Below are 24209 nucleotides of genomic sequence, written 5' to 3' on the forward strand. Positions count from 1 at the left end.
TTGTGACCTAGTGACAGGCCATTGGTCAGGCATCGCAGGGCACTTACTCATCTCCCAGAAGGAAACAGCTGCACAAGCCACTGCTAGCCAGGCTTGTAGGAGAGAGGCATGTTTGCCTCACCTAGGTAATGATGCAATGTGTATTTAAAGTTGAATACAGCATTTCTTTCAGTCAGTCTATTGGGCCCTCTGGCCTGTTACCAGCACCACTCAACCTGCTGGGTCCTGCTGCACTGAACCCTACACTTTTGTGCATGGTTATTGTTGCATCATTTTGACAATATGGGGACCTGTCAGAAAGTCTTCTTTCCTGATTCTTACAATTTGCAAACAAATTAAGCATACACATTGTTTAAGGTTTTACACTGAATATAAACTCTATCTATAGGCTTCAGTTCAAAAAGTTAACATTTTTTAACTATTCCAAAACGATATAAGAAATCAAAAATCACTTAAAGTCTTTGTTTACATATACATACTGTTGTCACTCTTCAGTGCTGAACCATTTTCCAGGCCAATTTCCAGTACATCTACTGATGAAGTACCACACCAAAATGATCTTGAAAATGGAAAATACCAAGGTTTTGGTACACCATACATGCCTGAGATCAATAAAACATAATATATTTTCATTTCAGAAACAAAAAGGCTTATACATTTGTCACAAGTTTTCTTATATTATGGAAAAATTTCATGATGAATGGCTTGCCTGGATGAATTGCTTCTATGTAGGTAGCAAGAAGAAAGTATACAATGGAGTCAAATACCAACATAACCATCACATAACGCAAGTTATAGGAATCCTGTAGAAGTGGACTTCTATTATAATTATGCCACTGTATTCCTATTCCTGATTCCTCATACTGAGCAAAGTAGGAGCAGCCAAATCCAAAGGCTACATTAGATATCAGGCTCTGAAACAAGAACAAAGTTGACTTGTTACATGAGTTCAAACTAAGGTAATTGCACTAGTACTGTAATAAACATAAAGACATCCACAAATCCACTTGGAGTCCTAAAGATTTAAGATAATATACAAATTTTATCATAGTGATGGATAAATTATCATCTCTAATCTGAGTTACCCATGTTTATAAGGGCGAACATATATACTCAAACCGCTACCTAGCTGGGTCAACTATGCTCCAGGAATAGAAACAATACAAAAGACTGATATAGAGTATGCTTTTTACAAGATGAAAGCACAGAGAAAGCCTTAATGGTTATGTATCAAACATCCCAGCAGGTAATAGTGCCAACGGTTAATAGAATAGATTTATTCTGGTAGCGAAAAAGTAGTCTTTGAAACCAAGGGAAACGAGAAAAAAAAATCAGAAAAAGGAATGGAGATAGCTAACGGAATGAACAATGTCAACAAGTAACATGGGAGAAACCAACAGTGTGCTGTACATGTCCCCAAAGTCAAACTGACAAGGAAAAAGAGAGTGTAATTATAAAAAGAATGGAACCAAAAAGACTATTTGTAAAATAAACTGACATTAACACGGAAATTTCATCAACAAAACTGAGAATGACGCACAAGAATGATTATAACCAATTTACAAGGTAACGGCACATGTTAATCAAATAAGTGGCTAGAACACTATACGAATTTATAGGAAGTCCTAGATAAGGAAGAATAATAACACCGAAATAATTATGTGGAACCAGTTAACTATGAAAGATGCCAACAGTGCCAATATGAAACTTCTAAAATACAGATATACTACCTCAGTTGAGATTCCAACATCAGCACAACACACGCTACTAAAAGTGTATAATCCCTAAAGAATGCCAAAGAGCCTGTGTTTGAAAAAAAGATATTAAAATAACAGTGAAAACAGCAGTCAGGTTGCTTTCACACTAGATAATAAAGATTTTGAATGCTTACTGATATGAGTTGAAACTAATTGCTGCCATCTTTTAAACAAATGGACAGAATGGTTACAGAACAGAACATTTTATTAAAAAGAATATTTTTAAACTGAATTAAAGTATAATAATGAGAATACAGTTTAATGAGACTCACATTGTCTTTACCGATTTTTAAAAGGTCTTTGACTGGGTAGATACGAAAAAACTATGGTCTACATGAAAGTAAGAGGCTTTCCAAAGCACTTCAGGCACAGCCAGAAGTCTATGTAGAAATACTTGCAATAAAGCTCAACATACCATTTACACCCACTAAAAACTAATCAGGGTCTGTAGTAAAGTTGTAATCTTCCTCCAATATTATTTAACTTTATATTGATGATATTCTCAGGTAATGGAACTATAAGGTAAGAAAGAGCATTAAAATTGAATCACCACCCTGCCATTTGCTAATAATCAAATTACTGGGAGGCAAAGACAGCACCAACAGTACTGGTATCTAAAAAAATTTAAAAAGCCATTTTCCAATTGGATTTGCTATTATTGTCACCAATTATCTACAGCTGTGAAACTCAACGCCCTTCTCACCGAGGTACTAATCAAATTCTAATTTATGAAAATTACCTTAGAAATATAAATACAGCATGAAAATATCAAAACTTAAAACAAAAGCAATGTTTGCACTGCATTTATACCCTGTTCTGCCTTTTGCCCATGCCTGCCTGTGGACACTCGGCTGAAGCAAACAGTTACATATGCTGCGGGCCAGCTCTCTGCCTGTCCACACATGTGCTGTTTACCCACCCCTGCCCACCTATGTTCCCAGGCTTCAAGTTGCCTACAAGTGGGCAAAAGTAAGATGGAACACCCTGCAAGTAAGAGAAACTGCAAAAAGCATTTGAAGTAAATGAAAGAAGATACTTTTCCTGTTGTTGTTGTTGTTGTTGTTGTGGTCTTCAGTCCTGAGACTGGTTTGATGCAGCTCTCCATGCTACTCTATCCTGTGCAAGCTTCTTCATCTCCCAGTACTTACTGCAACCTACATCCTTCTGAATCTGCTTAGTGTTTTCATCTCTTGGTCTCCCTCTACGATTTTTACCCTCCACGCTGCCCTCCAATACTAAATTTGTGATCCCTTGATGCCTCAGAATATGTCCTACCAAACGGACCCTTCTTCTTGTCAAGTAGTGCCACAAACTCCTCTTCTCCCCAATTCTATTCAATACCTCCTCATTAGTTATGTGAACTACCCATCTAATCTTCAGCATTCTTCTGTAGCACCACATTTCAAAAGATTCTATTCTCTTCTTGTCAAAACTATTTATCATCCATGTTTCACTTCCATACAAGGCTACACTCCATACAAATACTTTCAGAAATGACTTCCTGACACTTAAATCTATACTCAATGTTAACAAATTTCTCTTCTTCAGAAACACTTTCCTTGCCATTGCCAGTCTACATTTTATATCCTCTCTACTTCGACCATCATCAGTTATTTTGCTCCCCAAATAGCAAAACTCCTTTACTACTTTAAGTGTCTCATTTCCTAATCTAATTCCCTCGGCATCACCCGACCTAATTCGACTACATTCCATTATCCTTGTTTTGCTTTTGTTGATGTTTATCTTATATCCCACTTTCAAGACACTGTCCATTCCATTCAACTGCTCTTCCAGGTCCTTTGCTGTCTCTGACAGAATTACAATGTCATCGGCGAACCTCAAAGTTTTTATTTCTTCTCCATGGATTTTAATACCTACTCCGAACTTTTCTTTCGTTTCCTTTACTGCTTGCTCAATATAGAAATTGAATAACATCGGGGATAGGCTATAACCCTGTCTCACTCCCTTCCCAACCACTGCTTCCCTTTCATGTCCCTCGACTCTTATAACTGCCATCTGGTTTCTGTACAAATTGTAAATAGCCTTTCGCTCCCTGTATTTTACCCCTGCCACCTTTACAATTTGAAAGAAAGTATTCCAGTCAACATTGTCAAAAGCTTTCTCTAAGTCTACAAATGCTAGAAACGTAGGTTTGCCTTTCCTTAATCTTCCTTATAAGATAAGTCGTAAGGTCAGTATTGCCTCATGTGTTCCAACATTTCTACGGAATCCAAACTGATATTCCCCGAGGTTGGCTTCTACCAGTTTTTCTATTCGTCTGTAAAGAATTCGCGTTAGTATTTTGCAGCTGTGACAATAAAACAGATAGTTCGGTAATTACACATCTGTCAACACCTGCTTTCTTTGGGATTGGAATTATCATATTCTTCTCGAAGTCTGAGGCAATTTCGCCTGTCTCATACATCTTGCTCACCAGATGGTAGATTTTTGTCAGGACTGGTTCTCCCAAGGCTGTCAGTAATTCTAATGGAATGTTGTCTACTCCCAGGGCTTTATTTCGACTCATGTCTTTCAGTGCTCTGTCAAACTCTTCACACAGTATCGTATCTCCCATTTATCTTCATCTACATCCTCTTCCATTTCCATAATATTGTCTTCAAGTACATCGCCCTTGTATAGACCCTCTATATATTCCTCCCATCTTTCTGCTTTCCCTTCTTTGCTTAGAACTGGATTTCCATCTGAGCTCTTGATATTCATACAAGTCTATCTCTTTTCTCCAAAGGTCTCTCTAACTTTCCTGTAGGCAGTATCTGTCTTGCCCTTAGCAAGATAAGCCTCTACATCCTTACATTTGTCCTCTAGCCATCCCTGCTTAGCCATTTTGCACTTCCTGTCGATTTCATTTTTGAGAGGTTTGTATTCCTTTTTGCCTGCTTCATTTACTGCAGTTTTATATTTTCTCCTTTCATCAATTAAATTCAATATTTCTTCTGTTACCCAAGGATTTCTACTAGCCCTCATCTTTTATACCTACTTGATCCTCTACTGCCTTCACCGCTTCATCCCTCAAAGCTACCCATTCTTTCATCCCTCAGAGCTATCCATTCTTCTTCTACTGTACTTCTTTCCCCCATTCCTGTCAATTGTTCCCTTACGCTCTCCCTGAAACTCTGTACAGCCTCTGGTTTAGCCAGTTTATCCAGGTCCCATCTCCTTAACTTCCCACCTTTTTGCAGTTTCTTCAGTTTTAATCTACAGTTCGCAACCAATAGATTGTGGTCAGAGTCCACATCTGCCCCTGGAAATGTCTTACAATTTAAAATCTGGTTCCTAAATCTCTGTCTTACCATTATATAATCTATCTGATACCTTCTAGTATCTCCAGGATTCTTCCATGTATACAACCTTCTTTCATGATTCTTGAACCAAGTGTTAGCTATGAGTAAGTTATGCTCTGTGCAAAATTCTACCAGACGGCTTCCTCTTTCATTTCTTACATTTCTTACCCCCAATCCATATTCACCTACTATGTTTCCTTCACTCCCTTTTCCTACTCTCGAATTCCAGTCACCAATGACTATTAAATTTTCGTCTCCCTTCACTACCTGAATAATCTCTTTTATCTCATCATACATTTCATCAATTTCTTCATCATCTGCAGAGCTAGTTGGCATATAAACTTGTACTACTGTAGTAGGCATGGGCTTCATGTCTATCTTGGCCACAATAAAGCGTTCACTATGCTGTCTGTAGTAGCTTACCCGCACTCCTTTTATTTTTTTATTCATTATTAAACCTACTCCTGCATTAACCCTATTTGATTTTGTATTTGTATGTTTCCTAAACAAGTAATAAGATACCATTAAGCAACGAATTGGCATGTAGGGAGCCTACATAGGAGGTGGACTAAAATGTGAGCCAGAACAGGAAGCAGCCCAAACCATGAAGTAAAGAAAAAGAAAATAAATAAGTTTTGTAGGTATGTTCAAAAAGGAAATAGTAGAGCAGAAGCAACTCAAAAGAAAGAAAGAGAAAGGGAGGGAGTGAGGGGGGAGAGAAAGAGATAGAGACAGAGAAAGAGAAAAAGAGAGAGAGAGAGAGAGAGAGAGAGAGAGAGAGAGAGAGAACAGTCTGGATTAATTCCACCACTAGTAATTTGATTTATGCTCCTCTTGTGAAAAGGAACAACATGCGAGTTAGTAGTGACACCCAGTGTGCTGGCAAGTAAGTGTTGTTACTATGTCGGCGTGGTAGTTATCAGTCAAATCATACAATGACTCATTTGATTTATTCAGTAAAAATTAGGTTTGGCCAATGCAGGTCATTTTTATTGGTTGTTTCTCTTCAGTGATTCACATTTATTCACATTTTTACAAAAAACTTTATATTTCAAATGTATCATGCAGTTCTAACAACATGAATAGATGAAAACTCAGAAAGTATGATGATAGTTTCTAGAATTTTGGTTTTACATGTACTCCTTCTGGAAGTGAAGAATGACCACAGCACATCATTTGTTTCAAAGTCCTAGCTGCTGAAAGTATGCTTCTTAATAAAATGAAATGACATTTGGAGTCAAATCATGAAAATACTTTTCCCCACAAGTTAAAAGAACTGTCACTAAACAAACTATGATTCCTGCAAAGATCCTTCTTTCAGGTTGCAAAGTTGCCTACAATGTAACACAGAGCAAGAAAGCCCACACCATAATGGAAGATCTTATTTTACCAGCAGCTTTATACATGGTATCTACTGTGATAGGTGAATTAGCTGCCAAGCAAGTGGCAAGAGTGCTTTTGTCAGGCAACACTGTTACTTATTGAATACTTGATAAGGCTGAAGACTTTAATTATCAATTGGTTGAAAACCTCAAAGGTAATTGTGGTTTTGATATTCAGTTCTATAAAGCTACAGATAACCACAATGATGCGCATCTAATTTTTTACATGTGGCTTATACATGACATCAAACTTTCATTCAGATCATCTTTTCTGTATGAAAATAATTTTTGGAACAAGAGTAACGTACCTTTTTGAAATACTACTCCTTTATGGAAGAAAAAAAAACATTAATTGTCAAAAACTGTGTAAGTAGGCTTTCTTGATAGAGTTTGTAGTATGACTAGCTGTTAGGCCGGATTGTGAGCTCTGATCCATAAAGAGGCTCTGCATGCTTTCTGAACACACTGTCTCCCATGGGTTTTCAAGTTTTGAATGTTGTTAGCATTTCACTGCTGGCTTCCCTCTTGGCAAACCCTGGTATATCCTGCTCTGTGTAAGTTCTGGTTGAGTACTCTAACAATTAGCATTGATTCCTCCAGTCAACTGTTCTGCTTTGGCAACTGAAGGAACCTCAGGTTCTTGAAGCTAATAATTTAGTGGCTGTATATGTAACCTTGTTTCTGCTGTAACTTGAAAGGTAAAAATTTGTTTATCTATGTTTGTTGCAATTTAATTTTGACAGTCTGCTTGTGTAGATTTGATTCACATCCCTGAATATCCTCTTTCTTGGTGGAATACAGAAAACCTGATGAATGAATGACAGAATGAACAGATGAATGGTCTGCATTTATAACTGCTTCTCTGATGAGCAAAACTGCAACCATGAACGATCCCCCCCCCCCCCCCCCCCCCAAAAAAAAAAAAAACACACCAACCCATTTTAGGGCTGGGGCAATATGGAAATTGAAAATTTGCTTTAAAAACTGGAGTTATAGATTTTTGCATAATACGAACCACATATTTTCCCAGACAGTGTTCCATAAATCTCTTTATGAAGGACAGACCTCTGGGATGTAGAATGAGTCTAGCTGTGCAGTCACAGCGAGACTCGAAATGAAGGAAAAAAAAATTTCTCGAATCTAAGCCGCACTTGAAATTTGAGACTCGAAATTCAAGGGGAGAGAAAAGTTTTAGGCCACACCTCCAGATCGAAACAAAGTTGGTCCATTGTAATGTGTGAGACAATTTAGGTCGAATGAATGACGATACAGCTACAGTAGTTTGGTTCGAGTCATAAGCTTAGCAGTTAAGCTTTACCAGGTAGCCATTGCTTTGCGTCAGGCACTCCGTCTGTATTTATACGGGTACCCTTCCTTTTTCACGTGCTTCGTCTGGTTTGAATTGATTGCTTATTTTTCTTTGATCTGATAGGTGCCGTTCTCTTTGTTACAGGTGTTTACGTCACTCTTAGTTGAAAATTCATTACTGTACTATGTCGTGCATTGTTTGTTGCATTCTGATCATGAGTGTTTACGACCTGACGGCGCTCGCAGCATGGCTTGCTTTTGTGCACGCTACCGCCGCTTACAATTTAAAAAAAAAAGAGAGGAATCGTCTCATTAGCGAAACAATGGCAAGAGACTGTTATTTGTTGTTACTTACACTGCTGCTTTCTTTGATAATGATCAAGAAGAACCAAATAATAGACTGCGTATGAGAGCTGTTCTGAACGAGAGCGTAGCGAAAATTTTTCTCCGTTTGAAAATCTTTGCAGACACCTCTTTACTACATTACATTCTGTACTGAAATTAGAGTCATCTTAGATTTAAAAATCTAGTCAATTGTCGTGCTTCATTTCTGACTATCACTATTAGGCATAAGAATAATATGAATATAAACATGACATGATATGTATATTCTTCCGCGTTTGCTGTTGTCTCACTCTAGTTTCGTAATTTATTAGGCAGATGGGATTTAAATGAGATAGCAGCAAACACGAAAGAATATATGGCAAAATGTTTATATTTGTATTATTCTTATGGTGAAGTGAATACTGCATGTGATTCACAATTCATAAAAGTTTCTATTAGCAACCATCTCTTCTCACAGATAGGAAAAAATTCAGAACGTATAGTTGGCAATATTGACAACATCCCAACAGTCTTGCCAGTCGGATTTTCGTAGTACATTGAAATGCTGCTACATTCGAAGATGAACAATACGGAAACTCGGGGCAGAGAGAAAAGCTCGTCTTACACCTTTCTTTCTTTCTTTCTTTTTTTTTGGGTAGAGGTACATATATTCGACGGCAGAACTACATATATTCGACGGCAGAAGTTAGTTGTGGCGGCACCTACCAACATTTTTCAGAACTTTCGTTTACTTTGCACTCGATTCTAAGCCACAGGCGGTTTTTTGGATTACAAAAAGCGGAAAAAAAAAGTGCGGCTTAGATTCGAGTAAATACGGTAACAGCCAATTATGACTACTGCTCATATATTAACACTGATCATTTATAGGAATGACTTATATATTACTTTAGAAGCATATAAGATGGAAGAGAGCTCCTGTGAAAAGAAAACATTGCTGTTTTTGACAAAACTGCTCAATTGTTGTGTTTCTGCACTATTGCAAATTAAGCATGTAACTTCACTGATTTCAGAGAACACTATCAACTGTCCACACGCTGTAAAAGTTAAATACCTGTATAATATGTTATTTTATGTCAGCCAGTAAAAGATCTGCCCACAAGAACCACATAGTCTCCCAACTGTTTCGAATCCTACATCTATCCAGCATCGGAAGGGGGGGGGGGGCTGTGTTAATAATTCCCTTCACCTTTCAAACATGTTCGTGGGAGCAGAAATGCATTGATGGTATTTGAGCCACTAAAGGGAGGCAGAGGGAACCGCTAACTCCACCTGGGGCTGTGATGTATTGGGAGCTACACTCAGTACATAGGTGCCGGACAGGTCTACACATGTGATGGGTGGTAGGGGGGACTCAGTGCTGGTCTGACTTGTTAAAGGCTCCACTGATGTCACGAGTGGTGTACAGGTGATACATTTGTAATCCAGAGGTTGTACAGAAATCAGTGGCTGTGATGGTGGCAGGTTGTTACATGGGCAAAAGTTGTAGTAATGGGCATGCTGCAGCAGTAAAGATGTTAATGGAGCAATAACTGTGACAGTCACTTGCAGTGGCAATTCAATGGGCAGCTTTCAGTCACATAGTGCCAAGGCTATGATCAGGATTTGCCTTTGAGGGCTCCAAACAAGCACATGACCAGATGTGTGAGATTGGATGGAGAAATTACTGCTGTTGGCAACAGTGGGCAACATCACTCCTGAACTGACCAACAGTTTATCACATAATGACAGAGCGAGCGAGGTGGCGCAGTGGCTAGCACACTGGACTCGCATTCAAGAGGACGACGGTTCAATCCCGCGTCCGGCCATCCTGATTTAGGTTTTCCACGATTTCCCTAAATCGTTCCAGGCAAATGCCGGGATGGTTCCTTTGAAAGGGCGCGGCCGACTTCCTTCTCCGTCCTTCCACAATCCGATGAGACCGATGACCTCGCTGTCTGGTCTCCTCCCCCAAAGAACCCAACCCCTATAATGACAGAAACAATCTTCAGGTATCTTCGTATGATGTAGTCTTGGATGTAATGGCAAACACCATGAATTCTGAACTGGATGTAGGGGAGAATGGAGCAGTTTTTAGGTGTTTAATTCAATTCCTACAAAAGCAATTTTCAAAGTGTGCTGAAACAAGGTGTAGGGTGCTATCAACTACTATAGTATAGGGAAGAAAGGTGAACTTGTGTAATAATTTCCACAACAAAACTCTATCTCAGAATCTGGCAGAAAACCCAAAGAGATTCTGGTCATATGTAAAGCACACCAGTGGCAGGACGCAATCAATACCTTCACTGCATGATAAGAATAGTGAAGTCTCTGATGACAGTGCCACCAAAGCAGAGTTATTTAACATGGTTTTCTGACACTCCTTCACCAAAGAAGATGAAGTAAATATTCCCGAATTCCAGTCAAGAACAAATGCAAAGATGAGAAACATAGAAGTAGATATCCTCGGTGTACCAAAGCAGCTTAAATCACTTAATAAAAGCAAGGCTTCTGGTCCAGATGGTATACCAGTCTGGTTCCTTTCAGAGTATGCAGATGCAATAGCTCCATATTTAGCAGTTATATACAACTGCTCGCTCACAGAAAGTTTCATACCTAAAGACTGGAAAGTTGCTCAAGTCACACCAATACCCAAAAAGGGAAATAGGACTAATATGCTGAATTACAGGCCCATATCACTAACATCAAATTGCAGTAGGATTTTGGAACATATACTGTATTCAAACATTATGAAGTACCTCGAAGAAAATGATTTACTGACACATAGTCAGCATGGGTTTAGAAAAATATCGTTCTTGCGCAACACAACTGTCTCTTTATACTCATGAAGTAATGAGTGCTATCGACAGGGAATGTGAAATTGACTCCATATGTTTATATTTTCAGAAGGCTTTCGACACCGTTCCTCACAAGCATCTTCTAACCAAACTGTGTGCCTATGGAATATCGCCGCAGTTGTGCGACTGGATTCATGATTTCCTGTCAGAAAGGTCACAGTTTGTAGTAACAGACAGAAAGTCATCGAGTAAAACAGAAGTAATATCCAGCTTTCCCCAAGGAAGTGTTATAGGCCCTTTATTGTTCCTGATCTATATTAACAGCATAGGAGTTAATCTGAGTGTCCCTCTTAGACTATTTGGAGATGATGCTGTCATTTACCATCTTGTAAAGTCATCAGATGACCAAAATGAATTGCAAAATGATTTAGGTAAGATATCTCTGTGGTGAAAAAAGAGCAATTGGCCCTGAATAAAGAAAAATGTGAAGTTATTCACGTGAGTACTAAAAGAAATCCGCTAAATTTCAATTAAGCGATAAGTAACACAAATCTGAAGGCTGCATTTTCAACTAAATACTTAAGTATTACAATTACTAATAACCTAAACTGGAACGATCACGTAGATAGTGTTGTGGGTAGAGTAAACCAAAGACTGCGATTCATTGGCTGAACACTTAGAAGGTGGAACAGATCTACTAAAGAGACTGCTTACACTATACTTGTCTGCCCTATTCTGGAGTATTGCTGTGTGGTGCGGGATCCGTATCAGGTGGGACTGACACATGATATTGAAAAAGTTCAAAGCAGGGCAGCTCGTTTTGTATTATCGCGAAATAGGGGAGATGGTGCCACAGACATGATATGTGAATTGGAGCTGCAATCATTAAAACGAAAGTGTTTTTCGTTGCAACAGTATCTTCTCATGAAATTTCAATCACCAGTTTTCTCCTCCGACTGCGAAAACATTTTGTTGGCACCCACCTACATAGGGAGAAATGATCATCATGAAAAAATAAGAGAAATCAGGGCTTGCACAGATAAATTTAAGTCCTCGTTTTTCCCGCATGACCCGTTCAAGAGTGGAACAGTAGAGAGACAGCTTGAAGGTGGTTCATTGAACCCTCTGCCAGGCACCTAATTGTGAATAGCATAGTAATCCCATAGATGTCGATGTAGATGAAACAGTCATGACACTAGACTGGCATTCAGGACAGCTGTTAAAACCACTTTCCCACCATCCAGATTTTCGTTTTCAGTTATGTTCCTAAATTGCTTAAGGCACATGATAGGCTAATTCTTTCAAAAAGGACATGGATGATTTCCTTCTTCATTACCCATTCCCAGTCTCACCTTTTGCTCTGTCTTTTAATTGATGGCCTCTTTATTGGCAGGACACTGAATCCCAATATTTCTGCCTTTATAGTAAAAGGTAAACTGTCAATTGATAAACTCTTCTTCCTTGTTATGATTATGACTCTGGCTTTTGTTGATGACAAATTGGCAATAAGGAGCAAATTGAAAAGGGTTCAATGATCTCAATCCACATGCATCCCAGAAAAGACCATGTTAAGTCTATGTGAACTAGTTATCCATGGGTGCTCTGGTTTTACTGCAGTGTCACTTAATTGTAGGCACTTTATGATCATGTACAGATTACTCTCCCAGTCTCTGTATTAATGTCTGGCCAGAAAACAGGTGCTAAGAAATGTTTTCCACCCTTGACAGCACTGGATGCACTTGGTACACCAACTGGATGATTTTTAGACAGAGGAGCCTGGTGTTGATGACATATATTGATGACTCTTTCATGAGTTACAAGACACAAAAAGGACAAAACGTTTAGGGCACCTTAAGTAATCTGTCTGGCTAATAATATTAGACAAAGATAAAGATCCAACTGGCAGCAGGTCTTTGGTGGTAGCATAGCCTACATCCCAAAATATTACAAGAAAGTCATCAACTTTGTGCTGCAATTCATGACCCAACTAAAATTTAGTTTCACGGGAACTGAGATGCACCTCATGATCCCTCAGCCATAAAATGTGTGTTGCACAGGGGGCCAACAATGGATCACTAAAACTACAAAAACACAGAGCCCACCACTAAAGCCATTGTGCTGTCTTCTCAGGTAAACTTGTTCATGAACCAGCTGTCTTTTCAGGTAAGTTTATTCATGGACCTTACAGTCTATAATGAGAGGAAAATATGAAATTTCCTAATGCCTATTTTGTTAATAATTCAATTGTGCTAGCATCAGTGTTTCGAAAGTGTATTTCAATCACTATTCCGATTCCTAATTGCCTTTTCCTATGAATGATCAGAGTTCCTCAATAATCACTGACAATGGTAATAGCTGATTCTTCCACATTCTGTGGTGTTGATTTTATCCTAATTTACTGAAAATGTGACCTAATTAATCCACACCAGATTGTAAAAATTTATGCTTTTCTGAATTACAATTAAGGTCACTTTGTTGGAGAGTTTAAAGTAGTTCCCCAATATTCTATAAACATTGTTCTATCGCCAATCCAATGACAAGTATGTAGGTGTGGTACAAAAATCATAGAGGGCACTACCCTCTCCAAATTGAAAACAGTTGAGTTGAAATAAACTAAGAAGTGTACTTACGACCATCATTCTCTTGGAGTCTCTGTCAAAGGTGAATGTAGCCAAGCATCAGTGGAGATGATATTTGCAAAGAAATGGCCTCCCTCATTCAGGGAAACTGATAACATCAAAATCTGTTTTTTCAGTAGACATTACTTTGCATTCCTTAAAATGCACAAATCTCCATATAGTTTTTGCTGACAGACCAAAGGTGACCAGCATCATAACTTATTGGTTCTGATAACACTCTATTAGTCTTCCCGATGACAAAAACAATGTAATACCAAAAACTTCACGTTACTGGGAAGCCTTGTAAAAAAATTGGTTAAAATGTTTGACACTGTGTCTTCAGATTTCTGAGAGGTATGCAATACGGTACATTATTAAGTTTCTAATTTGAAATCTATGAGGTGCATTCAAGTTCTAAGGCCTCCGATTTTTTTTCTCCGGACTGAAAAGAGATAGAAACATGCGCATTGTTTTAAAATGAGGCCGCGTTCATTGTCAATACATACCAGAGATGGCAGCACCGTACGGCAGATGGAATTTTACCGCCAGCGGCGAGAATGAGAACTGTTTTAAATACTTAAAATGGCGACGTTTTCCTTACTTGAACAGTGTGCAATCATTCATTTTCTGAATTTGCGTGGTGTGAAACCAATTGAAATTCATCGGCAGTTGAAGGAGACATGCGGTGTTGGAGTTATGGATGTGTTGAAAGTGCGTTCGTGGGTGCGAGAGTTTAATGAAGGCAGAACATCGTGTGACAACAAACCGAAACAACCTTGGGCTCGCACAAGCTGGTCTGACGACATGATCGAGAAAGTGGAGAGAATTGTTTTGGGGGATCGCCAAATGACTGTTGAACAGATCGCCTCCAGAGTTGGCATTTCTGTGGGTTCTGTGTACACAATCTTGCATGACGACCTGAAAATGCGAAAAGTGTAATCCAGGTGGGTCTCACGAATGCTGACGGATGACCACATGGCTGCCCGTGTGACATGTTGCCAAGCAATGTTGACACGCAACGACAGCATGAATGGGACTTTCTTTTTGTCGGTTGTGACAATGAATGAGACGTGGATGCCATTTTTCAATCCAGAAACAAAGCGCCAGTCAGCTCAATGGTAGCACACAGATTCACTGCCACCAAAAAAATTTCGGGTAATTGCCAGTGCTGAAAAAATGATGGTGTCCATGTTCTGGGACAGTGAGGGCATAATCCTTACCCATTGTGTTCCAAAGGGCACTACAGTAACAGGTGAATCTTACGAAAATGTTTTGAAGAACAAATTCCTTCCTGCACTGCAACAAAAACATCCGGGAAGGGCTGCGCATGTGCTGTTTCACCAAGACAATGCACCTGCACATCGAGCTAACGTTACACAACAGTTTCTTCGTGATAACAACTTTGAAGTGATTCCTCATTCTCCCTACTCACCTGACCTGGGTCCTAGTGACTTTTGGCTTTTTCCAACAATGAAAGACACTCTCCGTGGCCGCACATTCACCAGCCGTGCTGCTATTGCCTCAGCGATTTTCCAGTGGTCAAAACAGACTCCTAAAGAAGCCTTCGCCGCTGCCATGGAATCATGGTGTCAGCGTTGTGAAAAATGTGTATGTCTGCAGGGCGATTACGTCAAGAAGTAACGCCAGTTTCATCGATTTCAGGTGAGTAGTTTATTAGGAAAAAAATCGGAGGCCTTAGAACTTGAATGCACCTCGTAAAAGTAGCAAAATTGTGATAACCAAAAATATTAGCAACTGTAGAAATTACTAAATGGAGAGTTCAACTGTGGATAATATTATTATATTAGTTGATACTGTGAATTGACATTTCAGTGGAATAGGTGGTGGTGATTAGTGTTTAACGTCCCGTCGACAACGAGGTCATTAGAGACGGAGCGCAAGCTCGGGTTAGGGAAGGATTGGGAAGGAAATCGGCCGTGCCCTTTCAAAGGAACCATCCCGGCATTTGCCTGAAACGATTTAGGGAAATCACGGAAAACCTAAATCAGGATGGCCGGAGACGGGATTGAACCGTCGTCCTTCCGAATGCGAGTCCAGTGTGCTAACCACTGCGCCACCTCGCTCGGTGGAATAGGTAGATTAGTTTAATTTAACAATCATCTCTGAGTTCACAGGAAAACCAACAAACCAATTTGCACAAAAGTGTCTACACTGATAAGTGACACTGGTGCATTATAATTTAACTGAAATGCTACACTTTTTGTGGACTGCAAGTGTTAGCATCAGCTAACTTGATGCAGTGACTTCCTATCGGTAAGTACAGCAATGTTGGTATTTGGCAGTCAGCTCATAATATCTAGTCTCAGTATTTACAATTGATGTTGATGCTACAACACAATTATTTGGTGATGTCAGTTCTCACATAGTTCAAGTAATGCTTAATCCATGTTTCTAATAGAACTTACTCAGAACAGTCACAGTTGTTATGGAAACAATTGATGCTCACATTAAGAAAACCTTGCAACCATTTTTATTTTCGCTTTTTGTCACTAAACTTCGAGAAAACACACTACGAGTAGTTCAGAACTCATATGAGGTATCCCACCAGTACATGCCTAAAGTACAATGATAAACAGATAGAAGTTGACAGTGTTAAATATTGGGATTTCAGTTTGACAATAAATTCAGATGGAATGAGCACAAAACAGAATTGCTCAAGTGCCTAAACAAATCTCTATTTGCAGTTTGAATGTTGTCAGGCTTAGGTAGTATAAAAATAAAAAACCTAGTTTACTATGCTAACTTCACTCCATAATGAAATGTGGGATTATTTTTTGGGGTAACTCACCAAACCAATCTTAAGCATTCTGGGTTGAAATACATGTAATAAGAATCATTTGTGGTGTGAACTCAAGAACATCCTTAGCATCTGTTTAGGGAACTAGGGATACTAACTACTGCTTCCCAATATGTTTATTCCTTAATAAAATTTGTCATTAAAAACATATTTCTTTTTCAAACCAACATTTCAGGTCAGGAATCAATACTAGAATTAAGAATATTCTTCACAATTATTTAAAGTCACTTACTTTGGTCCAGAAAAGTGTTCATAACTCAGGAACAGACATTTTAATAACTTGCCAACAGCCATAAAAAGTTTTACTACTAATAAAGATCATTTTAAGAGGAGCCTGAAGGATTTATTCATGGCCAATTCCTAGTCCATTACCATACAGGGTTGGAGCTAGTCACCAAAATTGTGTAGAACCAGTTGCCAGCGATGTGGAAGGCGTAATATACCGTTAGCAAAGCCTATTCTGTTGATGGTGTGAATGGAGCAGTCTACTGCCTGTGCCGCGGTGGTCTAGCGGTTCTGGCGCTGCAGTCCCGAACCGCGGGACTGCTACGGTCGCAGGTTCGAATCCTGCCTCGGGCATGGGTGTGTGTGATGGCCTTAGGTTAGTTAGGTTTAAGTAGTTCTAAGTTCTAGGGGACTTATGACCTAAGATGTTGAGTCCCATAGTGCTCAGAGCCATTTGAACCATTTTTCTACTGCCTGTCAAATCTCTGGAACAGTTCTGAAGTGAATGCCACGAAGTGCTTCATTCATCTTCAGAATCAAATCAAAGTCACATGCACTTAAGTCGTATTACTGTTCGTTTTTGGAGCATCACCTGCGACCAGCTTTGCGATAGAAGCGGCGACACTTTCTGCGCAACCCACCCATCATTTTGCACGGCAATGCGCGGGCGCATACAGCGCAAGCTGTGGCTGCTCTGTTCGGTCAATGGGACTAGGAAGTACTGTACCATCCACCATACTCCCCGGACTTAAGTCCTTGTGACTTTGATTTTATTCCAAAGATGAAGGAACCACTTCATGACATTTGCTTCAGAACTGTTCCAGAGATTCAACAGGCAGTAGACCGCTCCATTCGCACCATCAACAGAACAGGCTCTACTAAAGGTATACTACGCCTTCCACATCACTGGCAACAAGTTCTACACATCGCTGGTGACTGCTTTGAAGGACAACAACAGGTGCAAACATGTAACTCTTTTGTATCAGTTGTGAATAAATAGTTGCCACTATTTCAGTTCCAACCCTCATATTTCTTAGCAGAACTAACTGATGTATACAATCATACAATGTAAGCTTTCACGGCCGGTATTGTCTTCACTTAAAACTTCCGGGATGATAGGCCGTGGTCGAAGTATAAAACTCTCTCCTGACGTTTCGTCTCGCTTTACCTCCGAGGATGTCTCCCGCAGTCGGAGACGAAACGTCAGGAGAGAGTTTTATACTTCGACTACGGCCTATCAGCCAGGAAGTTTTTAGTGATGTATACAAGTTACTAATAATATAAAATAATGCAAGTATTAGTACAATCTGACTTCTGTACGAATGCAATGCAGTAATGTGATTGTGGTAAATTAGTGCTGTAAAATGACTTTTCTATCTGATGATGTGTGGCTACAATAGCCTAAGAATTGTCATATGCACCTCAATGTAATGAACATTTACATGTTTTGTAATGAGTTATTTATTACCTTTTCAATAAAAATAATGTGATTGGAGAGAGAGAAAAATCTACTCACCACATCAAGCAGCAGCTAATTTAAATATCTTTATACGTTTGTTATCCTGCTGCCGCTTGGTGACTAGATTTTTTATCTACGCAATTACACTATATTTTCAAAAATTAGATTCTTTCCAAAAACTATATGTTTAATTTTTTTTTACTTATTTCACATTTATAAGGATCATTTCTTGTTTCCTGACATGTTCTATATTCTGGAGGCTATTCTCTCCAAGGATCCATTGGCACAAAAAGTACATACAATCTCCAATCTGAAAATGTTACTTCACAATTATATATGTACAAGTTTTAAGAGTAGATCATAATACTGAGTGCAAGCACCAATTGTCAGCATGCAGCATAGTGATGTACTGTGCCATAATGTCCTAAGACGATTAAAGCAAATCCATAGTCTTATTGTGGAGCAAACAGGTAAGACTATCTTTGTACAGGTTACATGGAGTTAATCACATCTCCTTCTAGGATCATGTTTGATTCTGTAACTGCAAGCACAGCCCTGGAATGTTACAGCCAAGCACCTGTGCCTAGTTCAAGGTTTACGAATAAAATGTAACTGTTTATCAGCCTTTACCGTGCACCTGCAGGAGGCCACATTAAGTTCAGTCAATCAAACCAGTTCTCTGCTGGTCATATGATGGCACTTTGAAACTGCCAAGAATAGCAGCTTAAGACTGTAAGCACTCTCTTCTTCAGGGGCTTTGGAAGAATAAAGGCTGATCTGGCAACAGTCCCTCTGTGGGCCACAGCTTTCAGTTTTTCTTCATTGTAATGTACCTTTTCATGAATTCCACTGTTTCAAAAAATTCCCTATGGGGTATTAACTAAGAAACCTATGATGATCCAGGCAAGTGGGCTAATAAATCTGTTACAAGAGCCCTTCTGTATAACATTTCATAATAAACAATGGAAGCCAAGTTAGGCTACCTGCCACAGGGAATGTCTTTAGCCTTCAAATTTAATCCACCCTGGATATATAAACCATTCTGCTATACTCTACACAGCTTACCACTTCTGAGCCTGTAAACATACAGAGCACGTTCAAACCATAGCACTGGTAGTACCTGATGTGTGGGGTCTTTTAACATCACCTGCTAACCTAATGCTGATGTCTTCAGTGGTGCAGTGTCATATTATGCATTCATGATACCCTCCAAATTGTATCAATTTCTGCAACTATTTAATCTCTGATGGGAATATTCAAGCTTGTACAGTTTTCTCTCTGCTGTTAGTTACTGTTCAAGGTACCATCTTAACTGATGGAGCATAATGTCTGTCTAACATAAATTTCTGATTTGTTTGCTTGAATTCTTATTCTTTTCAACTGTCTATCTAAGCAAATTTTCATTGTGCCTTCTCAAAGCCTCTCAAATACACATCCAAATAATTCTGTTTAGTTCAGCATACTGTACCATATTAATATTATCATTAACATTTTCTTGAATATTACTTGGTTCAATACATTTATTTATTTATTTATTTATTGCTTATTTACTCTGACCAGATTAGAATCTTAAGACATTCTCTTACATCTGACTGGGAACAACAGATATAGAAAAATACTACATAACAATTATAATAACAATAATTTATATTATTCAAAAAAGTAATAATAATAATAATAATAATAATAATAATAATAATAACAGAGGTTGAAAATAATGCTTCAGTTGTAAATTTCTTTTATTACCACATGACCAGTTTCGGACTCTCATAAGACCATCCTCAGGTGTCGCACTGGAAATAGCAAGAGACGGGAGGTAATTTTCACATACCACAACACACATTAAAAACAAAAAATCATAAAAAAAGTTTTAAAAACCTTCTAAAAAACATTTCAAAACCACCAGTCGGGATAGGTGCTGTGAAACCTATGTCAATACGAAAGTGACAGCACACAGTACTGCGGATGACTGCCTGGGTAGGAAAATATACAAATAATGCCAGGACACTTACACTGTGCTGTGGCCCGAGTGCCATGGTGGACATATACTAGGCGCGATGTGCTACCTATGAGCGCAGAACAGGAAGTAGCGTATGTGAACGAGGAAGCATTCTTCCACAGTTCTGTACCGACCTGTTCAATACACTTCTTTACTATGCATAATGCACTTTTAACTTATTTAGTGTATTTTGTATGTATTTTTTTTGTTTTTCTTCATTTTAAATGTAAACCACAAATTCAAATTGTGAACGGCCGGGCTAATGGCCCTGCGTTCGCCTCTCCGCCAATAGATGGCAGCACTTTCGCCACTCACCAATAGATGGCAGCACTTTTGCCACTCTGGTACACCAATTTGCTTCCTTGCTCACATCTGCTACTCCCTATTCTGCTCTCATAGGTAGCACACCACACCTAGTACACGTCCACCGTGGTGCTTGGGAGCCACAGCAGTGTAAGTGTCCTGGAATTTTTATATATTTCTCTACCCAGTCAGTAATCCACAGTATTGTCTGGTGTCACTTTAACATTGACATAGGTTTAACAGCACCTAGCCTGACTGGCAGTTTCAAAATGTTTTTTAAAATTTTTTTATGAAATTTTTTGTTTTTTATGTGTGTTGCGGCATGTGAAAATTATCTCCCGTCTCTTGCTATTTTCAGTGAGACCCTGCGGATGGGCTTATGACACCCCAAAACCGATTGTGAGGTAATAAAAAGAAATTTACAACTGAAACGGTATTTTCAACCTCTGGTATAATGCTCAGTTGCGGATGTTCTTCCAGCAGGATTGTTTGTAATAATAATTATATTAATAATAATAATTATATTAATAATAATAATTATAATGATAATAATAATAACAATAATAGTAACACTAATAATGATGATAAAATAATGGAGAAATGAAGAATGATACTGATTAGTTTTTATGTAAGAGTCTCAATAACAATAATTTGCATTATTAATTAAAAGTAATAATAATAATAATAATAATGATGGAGGCATTAAGAATGATGTTCACTACTTTAGCAGTTTTAAAGCCGTGTTTGGTATTAGGGGTAGTGGAAGGGATAATGAATGAGGAGAAGATTGAAATTAAAGTGAAAATGGCTGCTAGGAAAGAAGATAATTTCAACAGAGAACTCTGTAGACAAGTTGAGGGATAAGTGGTGGAGGAGGGAGGGTTAACAGGAGCGGGCTGCAGAAAAGATAGCTATTGTGATAGAAAGTGGGTGATTTTCTTTCTATTGAAGTTTTAAAGGATTTTAGTTTCTCTAATATTCGAGGGAGATTTTTCCAAAGTCAGGTTCCTGATGCAGAAAATTATTTAGAAAACATGCCAGTGTTGTGTAGCTGGTCAGAGAGGATTTTACTTTTCTGAGAATGAGTATTTCTGCTGTGTTGTTGAGATAATAGTGTTAGGGTTGAAGATAAATAGGGAGGAGTGCAATGATTGAGAAGACAATACAGCAAACACAGGGTATGATAATCTCTACACTTATTATGAGACAGAAAGTTGCTAATCACCATGTAGCAGAGAAGCTGAGTCGCTAATAGGCACAACAGAAAAACTGTCACAATTATAGCTTTCGGCCATTAAGACCTTCGTCAACAACAGACACACACACACACACACACACACACACACACACACACACACACAAATGCAAAGCACACACGATTGCAGTCTCAGGCAGTCAGTGTGGTTTCAGTTGCCTGAGACTGCAGTTGTGTGTGCGAGTTGCGTTTGTGTGTGCATGTGCGCAAGTGCATTTGTATGTATATTGTTGACAAAGGCCTTAATGGCCAAAAGCTATAATTGTGGGAGTCTTTTTGTTGTACCTATCTGCGACTCAACATCTCCGCTATATGGTGAGTAGCAACTTTCTTTCTCATTATGTTGTTACATTCCATCCTGGATTTTGCATTGTTTGATTTAACCTCTACACTTACCGGCATGTAGCCATGATAACTGTTCGTAGGCACGAGTGATATAGTTGCAATAACGAACATCACTAATGTATTGCACACAAGCATTCATCAGCAGTTCCAGCTGATATGATCTCACATATCAAAACCCTAGGAGAATGGGATCACACTGGCCGGGTGGCCGAGCGGTTCTAGGCGCTACAGTCTGGAACCGCACAACCGCTATGGTCGCAGGTTCGAATCCTGCCTCGGATGTGTGTGATGTCCTTAGGTTAGTTGGGTTTAAGTAGTTCTAAGTTCTAGGGGACTGATGACCTTAGAAGTTAAGTCACATAGTACTCAGAGCCATTTGAACCATTTGAATGGGATAACCATAAACAAGGTTGGGGAGTATTAGTGACTATATGATTTTCTTTTTGAGATCAACAGCAAATATGTTTTTACATTTCTGTAGTGAATGAAGTGGTGCTGACACCTTCTTACAGACAGCAGGTATGTATTCTGTCTAGTCTAGTGATGGTCCAGGACTATCCCCAAATTCTTTGCAGATGAAAACAATATTATTTCTGTGCTGTTCAGGATTTAGGGTGGAAGAGATTCTCTGAACTGTGGAGCAATAATTCTTTTGTGAGCAATTCAGAAAGCTTGGGTTTTAGATGGGTCTGCGCCAATTCTGACAAAGCAAGTAAGTCAGCATTTACATTCTGGATGGCTGTGCACAAATTTGTTATGCATGCACTTAAGTATAACTGAAGATCATCAGCATATAAACGAAATTTGCAATGGGAGATAACAGTCGACACATCATTTACAAATTAGAAAAGTAGTGTGCCCAATACTGATCCCTGTGGGACCTCTGATACCACATTCTTCGATTGTGGCCTCTCTGTTCCAATAACTAGACCCAGTATGTAAGGAATGACTAGAACTTCTGTACACCACTTGAAGAAAATTTGATTCTCGAGTTTAACAAGAAGAATATCAAAGTCAACAATGTCGAAAGCTTTGCTGATATCCAAAAAGCACACAACAATTGCATCTTGTTTGTCTATAGATTGATTCCTTTCATCCATCAGTTTTATAAGAGCAGTCATTGTGCAGCAGTTTTTCTGGTAACCAGATTGGTATTTTGGTATTCATCCAGAAGGTTATTTGATGTTAAGTATTTGGTAAGCTGATCATGAACTATGTATTCTAAAGCCTTATATAACGTAGAATGCAAATGGGCCTGTCTTTGTCAGATTCCTTTGTCGATAGAGGTTTTATGTGTCTCCCTTTCCAGGCTATTGGGAAAATACTGGAGGTGAGAGAAGGGTTAAAAATATTATGGGCAGTAATGGACCGATGAGGAAACGAATCGCATTTATTGTAATACTGTCATGTCCTGCAGCTGCTGAACATATCAGTCCCATTGATTTCCTGACTGTGTTAAGGCTTACCAGATGCAGAAAAAAATTCAGCGTTTGTACTAACCAGTGATAGTTCAAGAGACTCAATGTGTGACGAAGCAAGCTGGGATCCTTTTACTTCCTCTCTTATTTTGCCATCAGCCTCCTTAAATTAATTTTATTTTCATTTTTTCTCTAATTACCATTGACATACAGGACTATAATCTGCATTTCCATGAAAGAGAAAGGTTGGCCCTCAGTCTTAAAGAATATAGCACCAGTTCTAATTTTGTGCTTAGTTTTTTAATTTATTTTGACTATTCCTAGTTAATATATTTTGTTATACGGTGAAACCAGTAATTGTATTGTGACTTAGATTCTATTGTTAACTTGCAAACGAAGATAAATTTTGCAATAATTATAAATGTTTGGAAGAAGGACAACTAGGATTCTTAAAGTACTTATTTGGCTCTATTCAAAAACATGTTAGCAAAGCCAGCCTTTATTTAATTCCAAAATAATTACCAGACTTGTCAAAAGCAATGTTTGTGTAACTCTATCTGTTAATTTCATTGTTTACACAAATACTTTTAATTCAGCCTAACCTTTGTGATAGAAGGAACTGTTAAAAAGAAGGAATTTTTTGATGTATTCAGTTAATTGAATGCGTTATGTTTTAATTGAAATTTCTGTAACTTAAATACTGAACAATGTATAGTTTCAGTGCCTATTATTGTGAGGATATATAAAGGCCCAATTTTTGGTCCCGAGTCAGCCAGTCCATACCCAATTCTCAGAAGGAAATTATGTACTTTTTCAAGTAGCAACAATGTATCAACTTAAGAGTGGAATTAGTGTAACACAAATAGGTCATGGATTGGAACAATGACAATGTCTGTTCAAT

General features: G+C 38.6%; 1 protein-coding gene across 2 annotated transcripts in view; it reads right to left on the bottom strand.

Moving 5' to 3' along the window:
• Positions 1-24209, bottom strand: part of LOC126161767 (ATP-binding cassette sub-family A member 7-like) — a 601933-nt gene that overhangs the window by 369986 nt on the left and 207738 nt on the right. For both annotated transcript variants that reach the window (XM_049917824.1, XM_049917823.1), the window contains exons 18-19: positions 710-914; positions 480-602 (exon numbers count right to left, since the gene is read on the bottom strand). In XM_049917824.1, the coding sequence (XP_049773781.1) occupies positions 480-602; positions 710-914 (328 nt within the window). The remainder of the gene's footprint in view (positions 1-479; positions 603-709; positions 915-24209) is intronic.

This window comes from Schistocerca cancellata, chromosome 2 (assembly GCF_023864275.1).
Source record: "Schistocerca cancellata isolate TAMUIC-IGC-003103 chromosome 2, iqSchCanc2.1, whole genome shotgun sequence".
Classification (NCBI taxonomy): Eukaryota; Metazoa; Arthropoda; class Insecta; order Orthoptera; family Acrididae; genus Schistocerca; species Schistocerca cancellata.